At 40.3% G+C, this 14,680-nt stretch overlaps 1 protein-coding gene across 1 annotated transcript in view; it reads right to left on the bottom strand.

Moving 5' to 3' along the window:
- The window catches only part of vamp2 (vesicle-associated membrane protein 2), a 76,072-nt gene extending 61,763 nt beyond the window's left edge, over positions 1-14,309 (bottom strand). Inside the window, exon 1 of the mRNA XM_055646431.1 lies at positions 14,180-14,309. Coding sequence (XP_055502406.1) covers positions 14,180-14,181 — 2 coding nt within the window. The 5' untranslated portion in view covers positions 14,182-14,309. The remainder of the gene's footprint in view (positions 1-14,179) is intronic.
- Positions 14,310-14,680: the final 371 nt, after the last annotated feature.

Raw genomic sequence — 14,680 nt, 5'->3', positions numbered from 1 at the left:
TTTGGCAGTCACTCACCAGGTGACATTGCCTGCCCATCATGTCGTGATTTTGTTCGTAGCATGTGGACATTTGGAAAGCCTAGTTAAGTTAAAATGTGAGTATTTAGCACCTGAACACATTTAATCCTTTAAACTAAACTAAAAAAAAAAGAAGCATCATGGAGATATGTGAAGCCACCTCTTCAATAGGCAGGCCAACAGATTCATAGCTACTTCCTTGCCAATAAGAGACTCGAAGATTCAATATTCAGGCAACTGAACGGTCCTTTCATCAACTACCATCTACTCCATTGGAAGCCTTCGAACTATCTTTAATCAGACTTTATCCGACTTTAATGTTACATCTTCAAGCTAAATGTTGTGCCTTTTATCATTTATCTGTGTACCGTGGATGGCTTGATTGTATTCATGTATTCATGTAGAGTCTGTTCTTTGACGGAGTATCACGCAAACAAAAGCTTTTCACTGTACCTTGCCGTGACGATAATTAAACAGTGCAGCCAAACCCTGGACAACCATGATGGCACAACACTGAATCATAGTCAGAAAGTTGTTATCAGCTAGATACAGTGAGCTCACACTATGGGTACCTCCCTTATGTAAACATGCCCCACAACATGAGATTGTCCAGTTACATCCTTTGATACAGGTACAGTTTCATCGCAAAGATGCAGGAAGTTGAAAACCATAGGCGATGTTTTTAACCTGATGTAGCCAGCCATTTATTGACCGTCAATAATTAAAACCTTATGACTGACATATGTTAATATTTGTTTTCTTAAATCAATCACCAAGGCAGAATGAGCTAATGTTATTTCATTTACATGGATATATTGTACATAAAGATGTTGCAGCACTGGTACCCAATTTCTTTTAATTAACAATAATCATGTTACGGTTTGTCCTACGTGGAACTGTATTTGTGAAGCAGGGTATTTACACTGTGGGAATAAACAGTTGAGTGTCGAATGAAAATAAAGGAAACCAGGACAAACACATACGCACAAGCTTATGTTAATTTGTCAGAAAATAAACCTTCCAGCATTAATGAAACAGCACGTTCACCGAACATGTGAAATGTGTTGAGGATAACAGCAACCGGACAGAAAGACTGGCAGTGGGAATAGAACACATGATGGCAGACCCAAACTATGCCCAGAAAACACCATGGCAGAACACCCACTTCCATTGTTTAAAAGCAACTGTTAGATACTCAGCTCACACTCTGGGTAGAACGGAAAAACTGGAGTAACTCAGTGAGTCATCTCTGGGGAAAAACCAATAGGTGACGTTTCGGGTCGAGACCCTTCTTCACTATGGGCATCTACCTTGTGTAAATATACCTCAGAACATCACCTCAATGCACAAACTATACTAATCGTCCAGTTAAATCCTTGCTTTCCATATTAAAATATCATCAAAGCCTCCCAAATATACTAGGTTTAGATTTACTATTGTATCTACGACCACCTTCGATTACTACGACTAACATGCCGACCTACTACGACCTACTTTGAGTAAACATACAGGTAAAAAAAGTATCGATTTTTTCCATGGCGATCTTGTTTTACTGGCGGGCATTTTTCAACGTTAAAAAATACGCCGCGACCTAGCTGAGGCCTCGAGTACGCAGGGACTACTCTCGAGCATGACGAAGAGTTACAAAGACCTCCTAGGACCTCGTGTCAACCATGCTGCGAGTACGAGTCGAGGGCGAACTCGCCTGAACTCATGGATTAGGTCGCCGCAGTGGGACAGGCCCTTAAATCTGGTGGTTTCGAATGATTCACTGAATTTTAATTAATTACACAAACGAGATTAGCCACAAATTTCATTTTAATTACCCACCTTCTTGCATATGAACTAAAATATCCTTTATGCTTCACGATTAAAAAGGCTTGGGAAGATACTTTGGCCTTTGGTACATAGCTAAATTACAGGACAAATAGATAGACACTCAGACCAGACATTCTCTTAACTGTATATTGCCTTTCCCTATTTGGTAGCTTGTTATTAGTGGCTAGACAAGGTGCTATTAATATCGCATCACAGGAAACAAACTGTTTCTTCAAAGTTAAATGTAGAAATCATTTTGTTCTGTTCTTATTTTTTTCTATCAATTCTATTCCCTTCGGACACTTCCCTTCCCCGCACCAATCTATGGTCCATAACGCAATCAGACAGCATGGGAGCAACAGAAAGGCAGTTATTCAAAAGATAGACACAAAGCGCTTGGCGTATCTCAGCGGGTCAGGCATCATCTCTGGAGAAAAAGGATGGGTGATGTTTTTTCGGGTTGGAACCTTTCGTTGACTGAAAGTAGAGGGGAGGGATCTGAAGGTAGGGAAAGGCCAGGGAAGGCAACAGATAACCAAGGAAGGGGGGAGCCCATCATGGCTCATTGTTGGCTGGGGAAGAGGGGCTAGCAAAGGGATACAGGGATGTGGACCATGGAATCAGTAGGTGACTAGGGTGAGGGGGGGGGGGGGGGGGGGGGGGGGGGGGGAGAAAGAGGGAATGCAGAGATTACTTGTAATTTAGAAATCAACGTTTATACTGCTGGGGTTGTAAGCTGTCCGTGAAATATGAGGTGCTGTTCCTTCAATTTATGTGTGACCTCACACTGACAGTGGGGGCAGCCCATGACAGAAAGGTCAGTATGGGAATGGGAAGGGGAGTTTGGCAAGCGGGACATCGTGTCGGCCAAGGCAGGCTGAGTGTAGGTGGTCAATGAAACGATCAGCTAGTTTGCACCGATATATAGTCAGTTATTCAAAATGAACTCGGCTTCCTGTGCTACTTACAACGTGGGGAATGAGAGGAATGTTACTTGTGTCACAAAGGCATGAGAGGAATTACAAGGGTAAACCTGCTGTGCTCTCACCCCATATATGAATATATTGGCCAAGTAATAACCTGACCCATTGATTGACATAGAGAATCTTATAAGAACTGACAGCTGCAGATTAGTTAGGTATTCATAGCCAAGCAGAAGATCTTCAACGCTTCTAATTATTCAAATATTCATTAAATACAGCAGAGGCTGGTACCATTTTCCTAATGTTTCAATCAGGAGCCATCTTAACGACTGAATGTTTAGCTTCTAATATTCCAGATATAACTGGAAAAGATTGCACAATTCTCTCAAGGCACAAATTGTTTTTGTAGAATTTGTTTCTGTTTCAATATTTTTCTTCAGACATTTGTCCCATCGATTCTCTGTCACCTCTCAAAACATTCATCAATCCGATTCCTCATTGATTCCTTCTGATCTATTTTCTCTCACATGCCCATCAACTGTATCCCGTTTCTCTTACACACGGTAATGAATTAACCTCCCAACCAGAACATCTTTGGGGTATTGAAAGAAAGCACACACCCCCGGGGAACCCATGCATCACAGCGGCTATGTGTAATCTCCATGCAGAGAGCTTCCCCATTGTAAGCACAGCATTATAGTTTCCTCATCAATATCAATAAATAAGAATGCTAACGACAATTTGCAGTTAAACAATGATTATCATGTTGCAAAATGCCGCAAGATCTATATTTAATTGCACAACAACCTGAAACCACGTTCCACCATCTTTGAGTAACTTAATTTTAAACAATCAAAATTCATTGCCAAGCTTAACGCAAAAGCTTTACGTGACAGGAGAAAAAATACGAAGTTGGTGTATCCCTTTTAGCTCTTTCTTTTACTTTTAACATATCTTCTGTTTTCTTTTTCTCTTTTTCCCTTTCTTTGGCTTACTTCTTAACTTTTTTTCTCCAATTTTTCATGTGTGAGGGTCTTTTATTGATCACTTTCACACTCACTATCCTATCCCACTCTCTTTACTTTTCTTTTTTTTTTTAAGGTTTAAAATATGAAGTGGTACAAGAAATGTATTATGTTATTTTAGGCTTATATTATTGTAATGTACACCACTTCTAATAAATACAATTATTTTTAAAAAAGCTTTACGTAAAAACTCTTAAATTAATTTTCAAACGTAATTTATTATTTTCATTATAGACACTATTGACATTAGTCAGTCGCTTCATAAATTATAATCATAATCGCCTTTTAAAGATATTATATACTTACAACATTTTAAAATGCATTTTTGTGTTGAGCCCAAAAAACAATGTTCTTTTTAAATTCTTTTTGACAGTGCAAATGTGAACAATGAACAAAAATCCCAAATTGTAATTAAGCCCAGTGGCATAGTTTAGAGAACAGATCTTGGTGGTAGCATGAGTGTTTAAGAAGGAACTGCAGATGCTGGAAAATCGAAGGTAGACAAAAATGCTGGATAAACCCAGCAGGTGCAGCAGCATCTGTGGAGCGAAGGAAATAGGCAACGTTTTGGCACTTGGTTTCGGCCCGAAACGTTGCCTATTTCCTTCGCTCCATAGATGCTGCTGCACCCGCTGAGTTTCTCCAGCAATTTTGTGTACCTTCGATTTTCCAGCATCTGCAGTTCCTTCTTGAACACATTTCATTTAACACATCCATTTTTGTCCTATTTTCACATGCATTGTTTTGGATGTATTTCACACCCTTGAATTTACAATTGAAGCATCAACTTGAGAAAAACATTTCAAAAATTCAAAAGCTGTATTTGCATCATGTATTTTTAAGCTTCTAGAAATGGAATGACTCATAAATGACTCACTCACCTTTTTGAGCTCAGGGCTATTAGCATCTATCCAACGATAGAGAAACAAAATCCAAGACCACCCAATACATTTTCCCATCCGTGGCAGTGTGTAACAGCAGATATAGATGCCCTCTCATGAAACAAATTTACATTTTGAATTCAATTATAAGCAATCAATGTCTAGAAGAGTCAATGAAAATCTGTTTACAGAATGCATAAATGTGAAAGGGAGCTTCCCGTAAAATTCTTAAGACAAAAATATCAATAATAAATCAAATCAATACATTGTCCGGTGTAGAACATAACCAGTTATTGGTGAGGCACCAGCATGCAAGTGCTAGCAACCCTGTAGTGAACCATGAGGATAGATACAACAAGCTGGAGTAACTCAGCGGGACAGGCAGCATCTCTGGGTTGAAGAAATGGGTGACGTTTCGGGTCGAGACCCTTCTTCAGACCCCGACTTCTTCGCCTGTCCCGCTGAGTTACTGCAGCATTTTGTGTCTATATTTGGTGTAAACCAGCATCTGCAGTTTCGCCCACAGAGAGTTACCCAAGTGAATTCCTGCAGTTTGGGACTTTCTGACACATGTTCACAAGTTCACGTTCACAAATTTTAGGAATGGAATGAACTTATATGACCTATTCTACCATGCAAGGTCCTAGTGTCATTCGAGGACTTGCAGATCTGCTGCCAGAGAACTTCCATGTAGAAAATTAATTTAACAAAAATGCACAGAAGGCAGAAGTGAAACAACTGACATATACGTTAGCTGTAGTATAGATGGTACATGCTCTCACCAAAAGACAGGCCATAAACGGGACCATTCTCCAATTAGCTCCATTTAAGATATACAGTATCTTGGATTGATGAGGATCAAAAGCTCGATAAACACCATGCAAACATCTCATTCAGAATATGAGCATTTAAGAAAAGGCAATAATTTCAAGATGTTTTGGTGGGTTTATTAGTTCATTTCCAGCATGTTGTACTTTACATTGAGTCACTATGGAGTGTATGAGAGCAATTGGACAACGGATAGATCTTGTGTAAAAAAAACGATAATTGTTTTCTAAACTCAGTTGTCAATAGTCACACACTCTACAATGATCAATGATCAGTAAAATACAAGGATGATGCCAGCACTTGAGGATCTGAGCTACCAGGAGAGTTTGGGCAGTCTGACTTTATTCCATGGAGTGCATAAGGCTGAGGGATGATCTTATGCAGGTATATATGATGTTGAAGGGAATAGACAGGTTGAATGCATAGTGTCTTTGTCCCAGAATAGGAGAATCAAGAAATAGAGGATGGAGGATTAAGATGAGAGGGAAGAAATTTAATAGGTACCTGATGGGCAACTTTCTCACTCAGAGAGTGGTGGGTGTATTGAATGACTGCCCAGAGGAAGTAGCTGAGGCAGATACGATAACAACATTTAAAAGACATTTTTAGATTTACATGCAGAGAAAAGGTTTAGAGCAACTTGCGACAAATGCGAAAAATGGGACTAGCTTTCCCGATTCAGGTATTGTACACTTAATTGTAATTAATCTTAATTAGAGGCTTCTACTAATTTCAGTAAACTCAATGCAGATCAAGGACTACATCTGATCTTAGCTTTAAACTGGATGCCATTTAATAACTGGAGTAATTCAGCGCATCTCATCATATTGACACTTGTAAAAATATTCCAATACAAATAATGCATGTGTTATCATTACCTCCCAGTCTGTCATTATTTCCATCATATGATATAAATTAAATTAAATGTGGCCAGTTAAACTTCATATGATGCATGGAACTCTCTTGTATCCAGCAGTATGTAGACACTGATTGGTATGACCTTGTTTTTATTTTGTCAAGTTCTCCCCAGAGAGCCCATTGTAAACTCAGAGTCCACCAATATACTAATCATGCTAATTGCATTGTTATAATGTAGATGAGGGACAAGTGGAGCCAGCACCAACCCATGTAGCACACCATGGAAAGCATCGTTGACTATCCCTAATCAGTCCTTGCCTTTCCAAATGCAGGTAGACCTGTCTCTCAGAATCCCCTCCAGTAACCTGGCCACCATCAATGTTAAGCTCACTGACCTGAAGTTCCTTTAACAAAGCCACAATGTTTAGAATCCTCCAATCTTCCAGTTACTTATTCATTGCCAACAATGACATAAACATCTCCACCAGACAATGTCTGACTTGGGTTCCCATGATGTTTTAGAATCTACAAGTGTGCTTTTGCATATCTCCTTAAAACTGAAAAAGGGTCCCAACCTGAAACATCGTCTGTCCGTTTCTCTCGGTAAATGCTGCCTGATCTGCTGAGTCCAGCGATTGGGTTTATGCTCAAGACTCCAGCATCTCTTGTGTCCATTTCAATTGATCAACATGGAATTACTTCAAAAATGGTTATTAGACAATGACAATACCGCGGCCAAAAATAATGCCACCATTGCTTGCTTTGGAGTAAATATTAATGTTTCAATTTTAAGGTAACACATTTCTTCTTCTTTTCTTGAGGCAGAATAAAGATACTATTTTCATGTTGATTTCATGGCCTTGAACAGACGCTAAGATTACACAATCGGCTCCCATTCCACAGTGACATAATCATTTCCCTCAGAACTAGTCTCTATCTGAACTAAGGAGATCCATATTTACAAGTCAACCTTGAATTATTAAAGAGACAGCAGTGACAAAAACATAGTGAATATGTTCATGGAAGATTACCTATGTCTTTACATATCAACACATTCTCTTATTTCACTGTGATTAATATCATGGAGGACTTCATGTCTGAGATTCTAAAAGTGTCCTTTAGGGTATATCAGGCATTTGGGCTTTGTGTTTATGATTTATGCTAATTAAAAATGCTCCCTTAATTTTTAAAGTCCGATTTTGTTAGGCTTTTAATATATTGCCAAGTGTTAGCGGGGAAAGTTGAATAGTTTGTGCATTGAACTCTGCTTCAGAGCAACAAAGAAAGCTAGATCGTAGATGGATGCAGGAAGCCGAACATTCACCCATGTGTGACTCTTATGCAGAAGAAATAATATTGACTTAAATGGGAAATCATCCTCTGAAGATTCTGAAGATATTACAATTGTAAGTATGCAGGATGGGATCAGGAAGAATAAGAAAGGGAAACAAAATGTAAAAAGCAAGTTGAATTAAAATTTTAAAAATCTTAAGTAACCTACAAACTTATGGTGATCAACCTGCCCACATGTCATATGATGCAATCAATGTCTCTTCAATTGAAGTCTTCCAAGGAAAACATAGGTTGTGCCTTTAAGTTTCCAAATTCATTGACCAGTTCACCAAGAATCCCCACTATAAACATAGACATAAATCAGGCCGACACAGCCTGGAGGAGAAATGTACTGGATGCTGACGTTCGTGGGATATTTCAATTGTAGTGTCTGTTGAGTTAGCAGCAATCAGCAAATATAATATGGTAGATTATTTTTTACTTACTATTATGAACGAGAAGGAGTCCATTCAGCCCACCGACTCCATGCAATCTTACAAAATTCTTAAAGGGGTTGGACAGGCTAGATGCAGGAAGATTGCTCCCGATGTTGGGGAAGTCCAGGACAAGGGGTCACAGTTTAAGGATAAAGGGGAAATCCTTTAGGACCGAGATGAGAAAAACATTTTTCACACAGAGAGTGGTGAATCTCTGGAACTCTCTGCCACAGAAGGAAGTTGAGGCCACAGTTCATTGGCTATATTTAAGAGGGAGTTAGATGTGGCTCTTGTGGCTAAAGGGACCAGGGGGGTATGGAGAGAAGGCAGGTACAGGATACTGAGTTGGATGATCAGCCATGATCATATTGAATGGCGGTGCAGGCTCGAAGGGCCGAATGGCCTACTCCTGCACCTATTGTCTATGTTTCCATTAGTCCCATTCCCCATCAACTTATTCTCACAAATGTCCATCAGCTGCCCTTTGATTCATTTGTCATTAACCTACACAAAGAGTATTTTACAGTAGACAATTAACCTACCAGCACACCTTTGGGATGTGGGAAGAAAACACAGCACAAGGGGAAGTCCACATTATTGCAGGGAAAATGTGCAAACTACACACCGGCAATACTGGAGGTCAGGTTTGAACCAGTGTTACCGGAATACTAACTGCAGCATGACTGTTCTACCCAGAAATGGCCATAGAGTCATACAGTGTGGAAACAGGCCTTTCGGCCCAACTTGCCCATACCGGTCCCATCTACACCAGTCCCACTAGCCTGTGTTTCGCACATATCCCTCTAAACCCGTCCTATCCATTGTTTTTAACGTCTAAACGCTTCTTAAACATTGCGATAGTCCCTGCTTCAGCTACCTCCTCTGACAGCTCATTCCATACACCCACCAACCCTTTGCGTGAAAAAGTCGCCCCTCAGATTCCTATAAAATCTTTCCCCCTTCACCTTAAACCTATGCCCTCAGGTTCCGCTACTCTGGGCAAGAGACTCTGTGCATCTATCCGATATATTCCTCTCATAATTTTATACATCTCTCTAAGATCACTCCTCATCCTCCTGTGATCGAGGCAATAAAGTCTTTGAGTTAGTCTACAAAAGTCTGCTCTACTACTGCTTTGGAGAGAAAATAATTACAGTAAAATAAAACAGAATTTCCAAAAGCACCAGGGTGCAGACAGGAGTTAATCATATTCAGGGAAATAACATTGTAATTGATCTGATTCTTTTGATAAATGTCTCTCCAAAGTAAAATCTACTGATTTAGTTTCCTTCCCTTATTTTAAGATCACTTAATTATTAGCCACTGAAAAGCAGTTGTTTTGTTTTGGAGAATTGCTTTGCAAAAATAACCAGGAATCGCAGCATATTAAATTCACCCAACACAAATAACACTAAGATTAGAAACCGAAAGGCTATTTTTGAGGAAAAAAACACAGGTCTGCTGCTCTTTTGCTATTTTTAATAATGACATTATTTGACTCCTAGTGCATGCATGCATGGATGCACCTGTCAGTTCAAATCAATACCAAATTGAAATATTACTAAATAACATCAAATAATATTAAAAGCTGCAGTATAACCCAGTTTACCTTAATATGGTCTTGATTTTATTGTAAGCGTATGAGCTTTAACCGTAATTGAGTGGTGAAGACAATATCAGACCAATGTACAATGATACATTTCCTGACACTAAGTTATGGGAAGGCAGAGTATGGAAAGGCATATTCAGTAGATTACAATAATTACAGGACGGATCAGATTGAATACTTAAGTGTTTCTCACCACATGCATTGGCGGTGCGTTCAACTTACACTGATGGAATAAATCCTGAGACACATTGCACTGAGAACACTAGAGCCTTTATTTAAAGCGACAATGAATTGGAATTATCTTTCTGCTGTTTTACATTTGACTCTTGTGCAACCTTCCTTGCCTTTCGCATTCACACCCACTTCTTCAAGCCAGCTATTATTTTCCATGCTTCATTCCCACTTTAGTGTTAGGTAAACACCTTGCACAAGTAAACATGTAGCACAGTGGAAAAGCCTGCCGACTTCCTTCGCCAGCTAACATAGTACTGCCTCTTTGTAATTTATTATGTAGGTCACCTACTCTATTAATCTTTCAAAGCCATTCTTTCATGAATAGAAAATACAGACTGTAGTGTTTCATGGTTAACATCCAAGGATGCCAATATTCCAGAGCATCTTTGGGATGTGTACTCCAAGGTTTACATCACGTTTACAATATGGTTTAGACTAGAGCGACTAACGTGTACTATAGTTGCAGCCACTGTTTTATATTAGGTACATTTTGGATGATAGCCAACAATCTTATACGTTGTGCACCTTCTCTCATAAATTCATAAGTTCTAGGAGAAGAATTAGGCCATTCGGCCCATCAAGTCTACTCCACCATTCAATCATGCCTGATCTATCTTTCCCTCTCGACCCCATTCTCCTGCCTTCTCCCCATCACTAATCAAGAATCTGTCAATCTTGACCTAAAAAATATCCATTGACTTGGCCTCCACAGCCATCTGTGGCAATAAATTCCACAGATTCACCACCCTCTTCTCTTTATTTATGTTTCATTAGCAAGGAGAAGACCACCCCGTGACAAAATAAATCCCTCCTCATCTCCTTTCTAAAGGTACGTTCTTTTATTCTGGGGCTATGGCCTCTGGTCCGAGACTCTCCCACTAGTGGAAACACTCTCCCCACATCCACTCCATCCTCTACTTAAGGCACAAGTGAGAACTTTTATGTTTGTTTCATTATGAAATAAAGTGATATGCACCAATTAATTAATGCCTCCTTTCTCAAATTTGTCCAGCCCTTTCGAATAATTAGGCTGGGTATTGGAAAACAGAATAAACCGGGGCCTGGTAGGTTATTTTATACAGTAACACAGAACTGTACAATGTGTAACAGAGCCATTGCTCTGGTGCCCTCCATAATGTTTGGGACAAAGACCCATCATTTATTTATTTGCCTCTGAATGCCACAATTTTAGATTTATAATAGAAAAAAATCACATGTGGGCACCATAATGTTTGGGACACATGGCTTCACAGGCATTTGTAATTGCTCAGGTGTGTTTAATTGCCTCCTTAATGCAGGTACAAGAGAGCTCTCAGCACCTAGACTTTCCTCCAGTCTTTCCATCACCTTTGGAAACTTTTAATGCTGTTTATCAACATGAGGACCAACGTTGTGCCAATGAAAGTCAAAGAAGCCATTGTGAGACTGAGAAACAAGAATAAAACTGTTAGAGACACCAGACAAACCTTAGACTTACCAAAATCAACTGTTTGGAACATCATTAAGAAGAAAGAGAGCACTGGTGAGCTTACTAATCACAAAGGGCCAAGGAAGACCTCCACAGCTGATGACAGAAGAATTCTCTCTATAATATAGAGACATCCCCAAACACCTGTCCGACAGATCAGAAACACTCTTCAGGAGTCAGGTGTGGATTTTCCAATGACCACTGTCCGCAGAAGACTTCATGAACAGAAACATAGAGACTACACTGCAAGATGCAAACCACTGGTTAGCTGCAAAAATAGGATGGTCAGGTTACAGTTGGCCAAGAAGTACTTAAAAGAGCAACCACAGTTCTGGGAAAAAAAGTCTTGTGGACAGATGAGATGAAGGTTAAATTATATCATAGTGATGGCAAGAGCAAAGTGTGGAGGAGAGAAGGAACTGCCCAAGATACAAAGCATACCACCTCATCTGTGAAACACGGTGGTGGGGGTGTTATGGCCTGGGCATGTATGGCTGCTGAAGGTACTGGCTCACTTATCTTCATTGATGATACAACTGCTGATGGTAGTAGCATAATGAATTCTGAAGTGTATAGACACATCCTATCTGCTCAAGTTCAAACAAATGCCTCAAAACTCATTGGCCGGCGGTTCATTCTACAGCAAGACAATGATCCCAAACATACTGCTAAAGCAACAAAGGAGTTTTTCAAAGCTAAAAAATGGTCAATTCTTGAGTGGCCAAGTCAATCACCCGATCTGAACCCAATTGAGCATGTCTTTTATATGCTGAAGAGAAAACTGAAGGGGACTAGCCCCCAAAACAAGCATAAGCTAAAAGATGGCTGCAATACAGGCCTGGCAGAGCATCACCAGAGAAGACACCCAGCAACTGGTGATGTCCATGAATCACAGACTTCAAGCAGTCATTGCATGCAAAGGATATGCAACAAAATACTAAACATGACTACTTTCATTTACATGACATTGCTGTGTCCCAAACATTATGGTGCCCTGAAATGGGGCACTATGTATAAACACTGGTGTAATTTCTACATGGTGAAACCAAAATGTATAAAAATAGCCTTGATTAAAATCTGACAATGTGCACTTTAACTAAATGTGATTTTTTTTCCCATTACAAATCTCAAATTGTGGAGTACAGAGGCAAATAAATAAATGATGAGTCTTTGTCCCAAACATTATGGAGGGCACTGTAGCTCAAGCAACAAACAGACTTTAAGAACCTCATGAGAAATGTTGCTAAATCCCAGGATCAGATTCAGATTCAGATTCAGATTCAATTTTAATTGTCATTGTCAGTGTACAGTACAGAGACAACGAAATGCATTCAGCCCAAAGACTGGTTATTTATTTAAAAGATGATTGTTTTGGAACTGTAGCAAGAATGATGGACACCCATGACATTGACCTCCGCGAAATCATTTCTCGACTTAAGATGAATGAACAAAATGTAACAGTTTGATGTGAAAAAGAAAATCTTCAAACAACAGGTCGAGAAAATGAATAGAAATAGAATTATAAAGAATCATTCAAGGATAAGTGTGGGTTTAGTCTGATATTCTTTTAAACGGGCTGTAATTACAATAATCCTTAAAATTACTTTCTTGGGAAACCAAAAATGTTCGGATAAATTTTCATTTTAAACGTTTATAAATTTTTGAAAAATTTTCGAGGCATCAAAGTTGCTTCAATTAAAAATGATTGTATTCAGCAGAGAGCGAAAAAAAGGTTCTCAAAGTCAATTTGCCATAAAAATATGACACTGTTAGGTCAAATATTGCAGCACGTTTAAACTGAGATTCAACATAGAATTGCTCGCATGGAAACAACGGTGACGGACATGACGCCTTTGTACTTCACAAGGGCATGGATTGACGATCGAATCAAATGCTTTACACACACAAACACACATTAGTCTAATCCGATTTAAGATCTTAAAATACTGCTTTCAATAAGCAGTCAATTCCTCGTGTCCCGTTAGAGACATCTGCCACGTTATTTCCACGCTTGGTTTGTGGGGGAACCCACCCGGCAATCCCACAGGAACCCGTGTTATTTATTTTCCAAAGTTAAGGACGATTCCTTTGGGGTTTTTCAACGCGCGGCTGACAACGTTGCCCCGACCTCCGGTTGCTGGTTGCCAACCTCACCACCTCCCTTCCCTCTCTCCCCCCCACCCCAACCCCAACCCCATATACGCTCAGCGACCGCCCTCGGCCGAAACAGGGGACTGGCAACTTAGTGAGCATGTCGCTGCTCCGTGCAAATCGCACGGCGCCATGCAATAGTGCACACAGTGTCAACGGTAGCAGATATTAAACATGCATTTCTGCCCTGGGTGTACGGTGTAACGATTTCAGAGCAAAAAGAACCAGAAGCGCTCAGCTCCAAAAATAACCCCCCCGAAAAAATGAAAAAATAAAATTATTTCTCAAACCGTTTAAAATGTTATTTTTTGATATCTCCCACGTTTTCCAAGAAGGAAGAGGGGGTGGGTGGGGGCTCAACATTAGCACACACTTATTCACAACACCCACTAAGCTCTGTCTCCAAGAGTGCTCGCTGTTTCAGCACTAACGCACCAGGACAGCGGTTTCTCTAGTGAATTAGACCCGACCCCTGTGCTGTTCGCTGCCAAACAGACCCGACCGTGTCAATATCAGGCTGCAATTACAAGAGCAGTTGATTGCAAACTCCCTCCCTCGCCCTCGCCTTCACTTTGTCAAAGCATCGACCCTACTCACATTTTGTTTTTCTCTTTCTCGAGTTTCGGATGTTCCACAGGGTTGTTATTTCGTGTGTGTGTGTGTGTGTTCCCTCTCCTCGACTGCTCCGTCCCTCGGCTTTTCAACAAAGATGGCTATTGAACAAGGCAGCTTGACGTCAGGCATCCGGGTTGTTCGTTTCCCGGAGGCTGAGCCAAAAATACACAACGTAGAGAGAGAGAGATGCAAGAGTTAAGGGCCTGTCCCACTTGCGCGTCCTTGGTCGCGCGATTTGCGAGACAAGGACGCGTAAGTGGGACAGGCCCTTTTGTACACTGCCATCGGAAGCGGAGCGAAATGAGAGGACCAAGCAACGTCGCCAGTCAAAGAGCACAACTTTGAGACTTCGGACGGAGCCAAATGTAAAAGGCTGTCTGAAAAAAATAGAGAATCGGGGTAAACAAATAGAGTCTTGCAGGAGAAGGCGAATCCAAGCAAGATTTAACTAGAGAGATAGCGAGAGAGTCACGTATGCCTGGG

The sequence above is a fragment of the Leucoraja erinacea genome, chromosome 14 (assembly GCF_028641065.1).
Source record: "Leucoraja erinacea ecotype New England chromosome 14, Leri_hhj_1, whole genome shotgun sequence".
NCBI classification, from domain to species: Eukaryota; Metazoa; Chordata; class Chondrichthyes; order Rajiformes; family Rajidae; genus Leucoraja; species Leucoraja erinaceus.
Note: the sequence above shows the minus strand (reverse complement) of the source record. Positions and strands in the feature narration are given on the sequence as shown.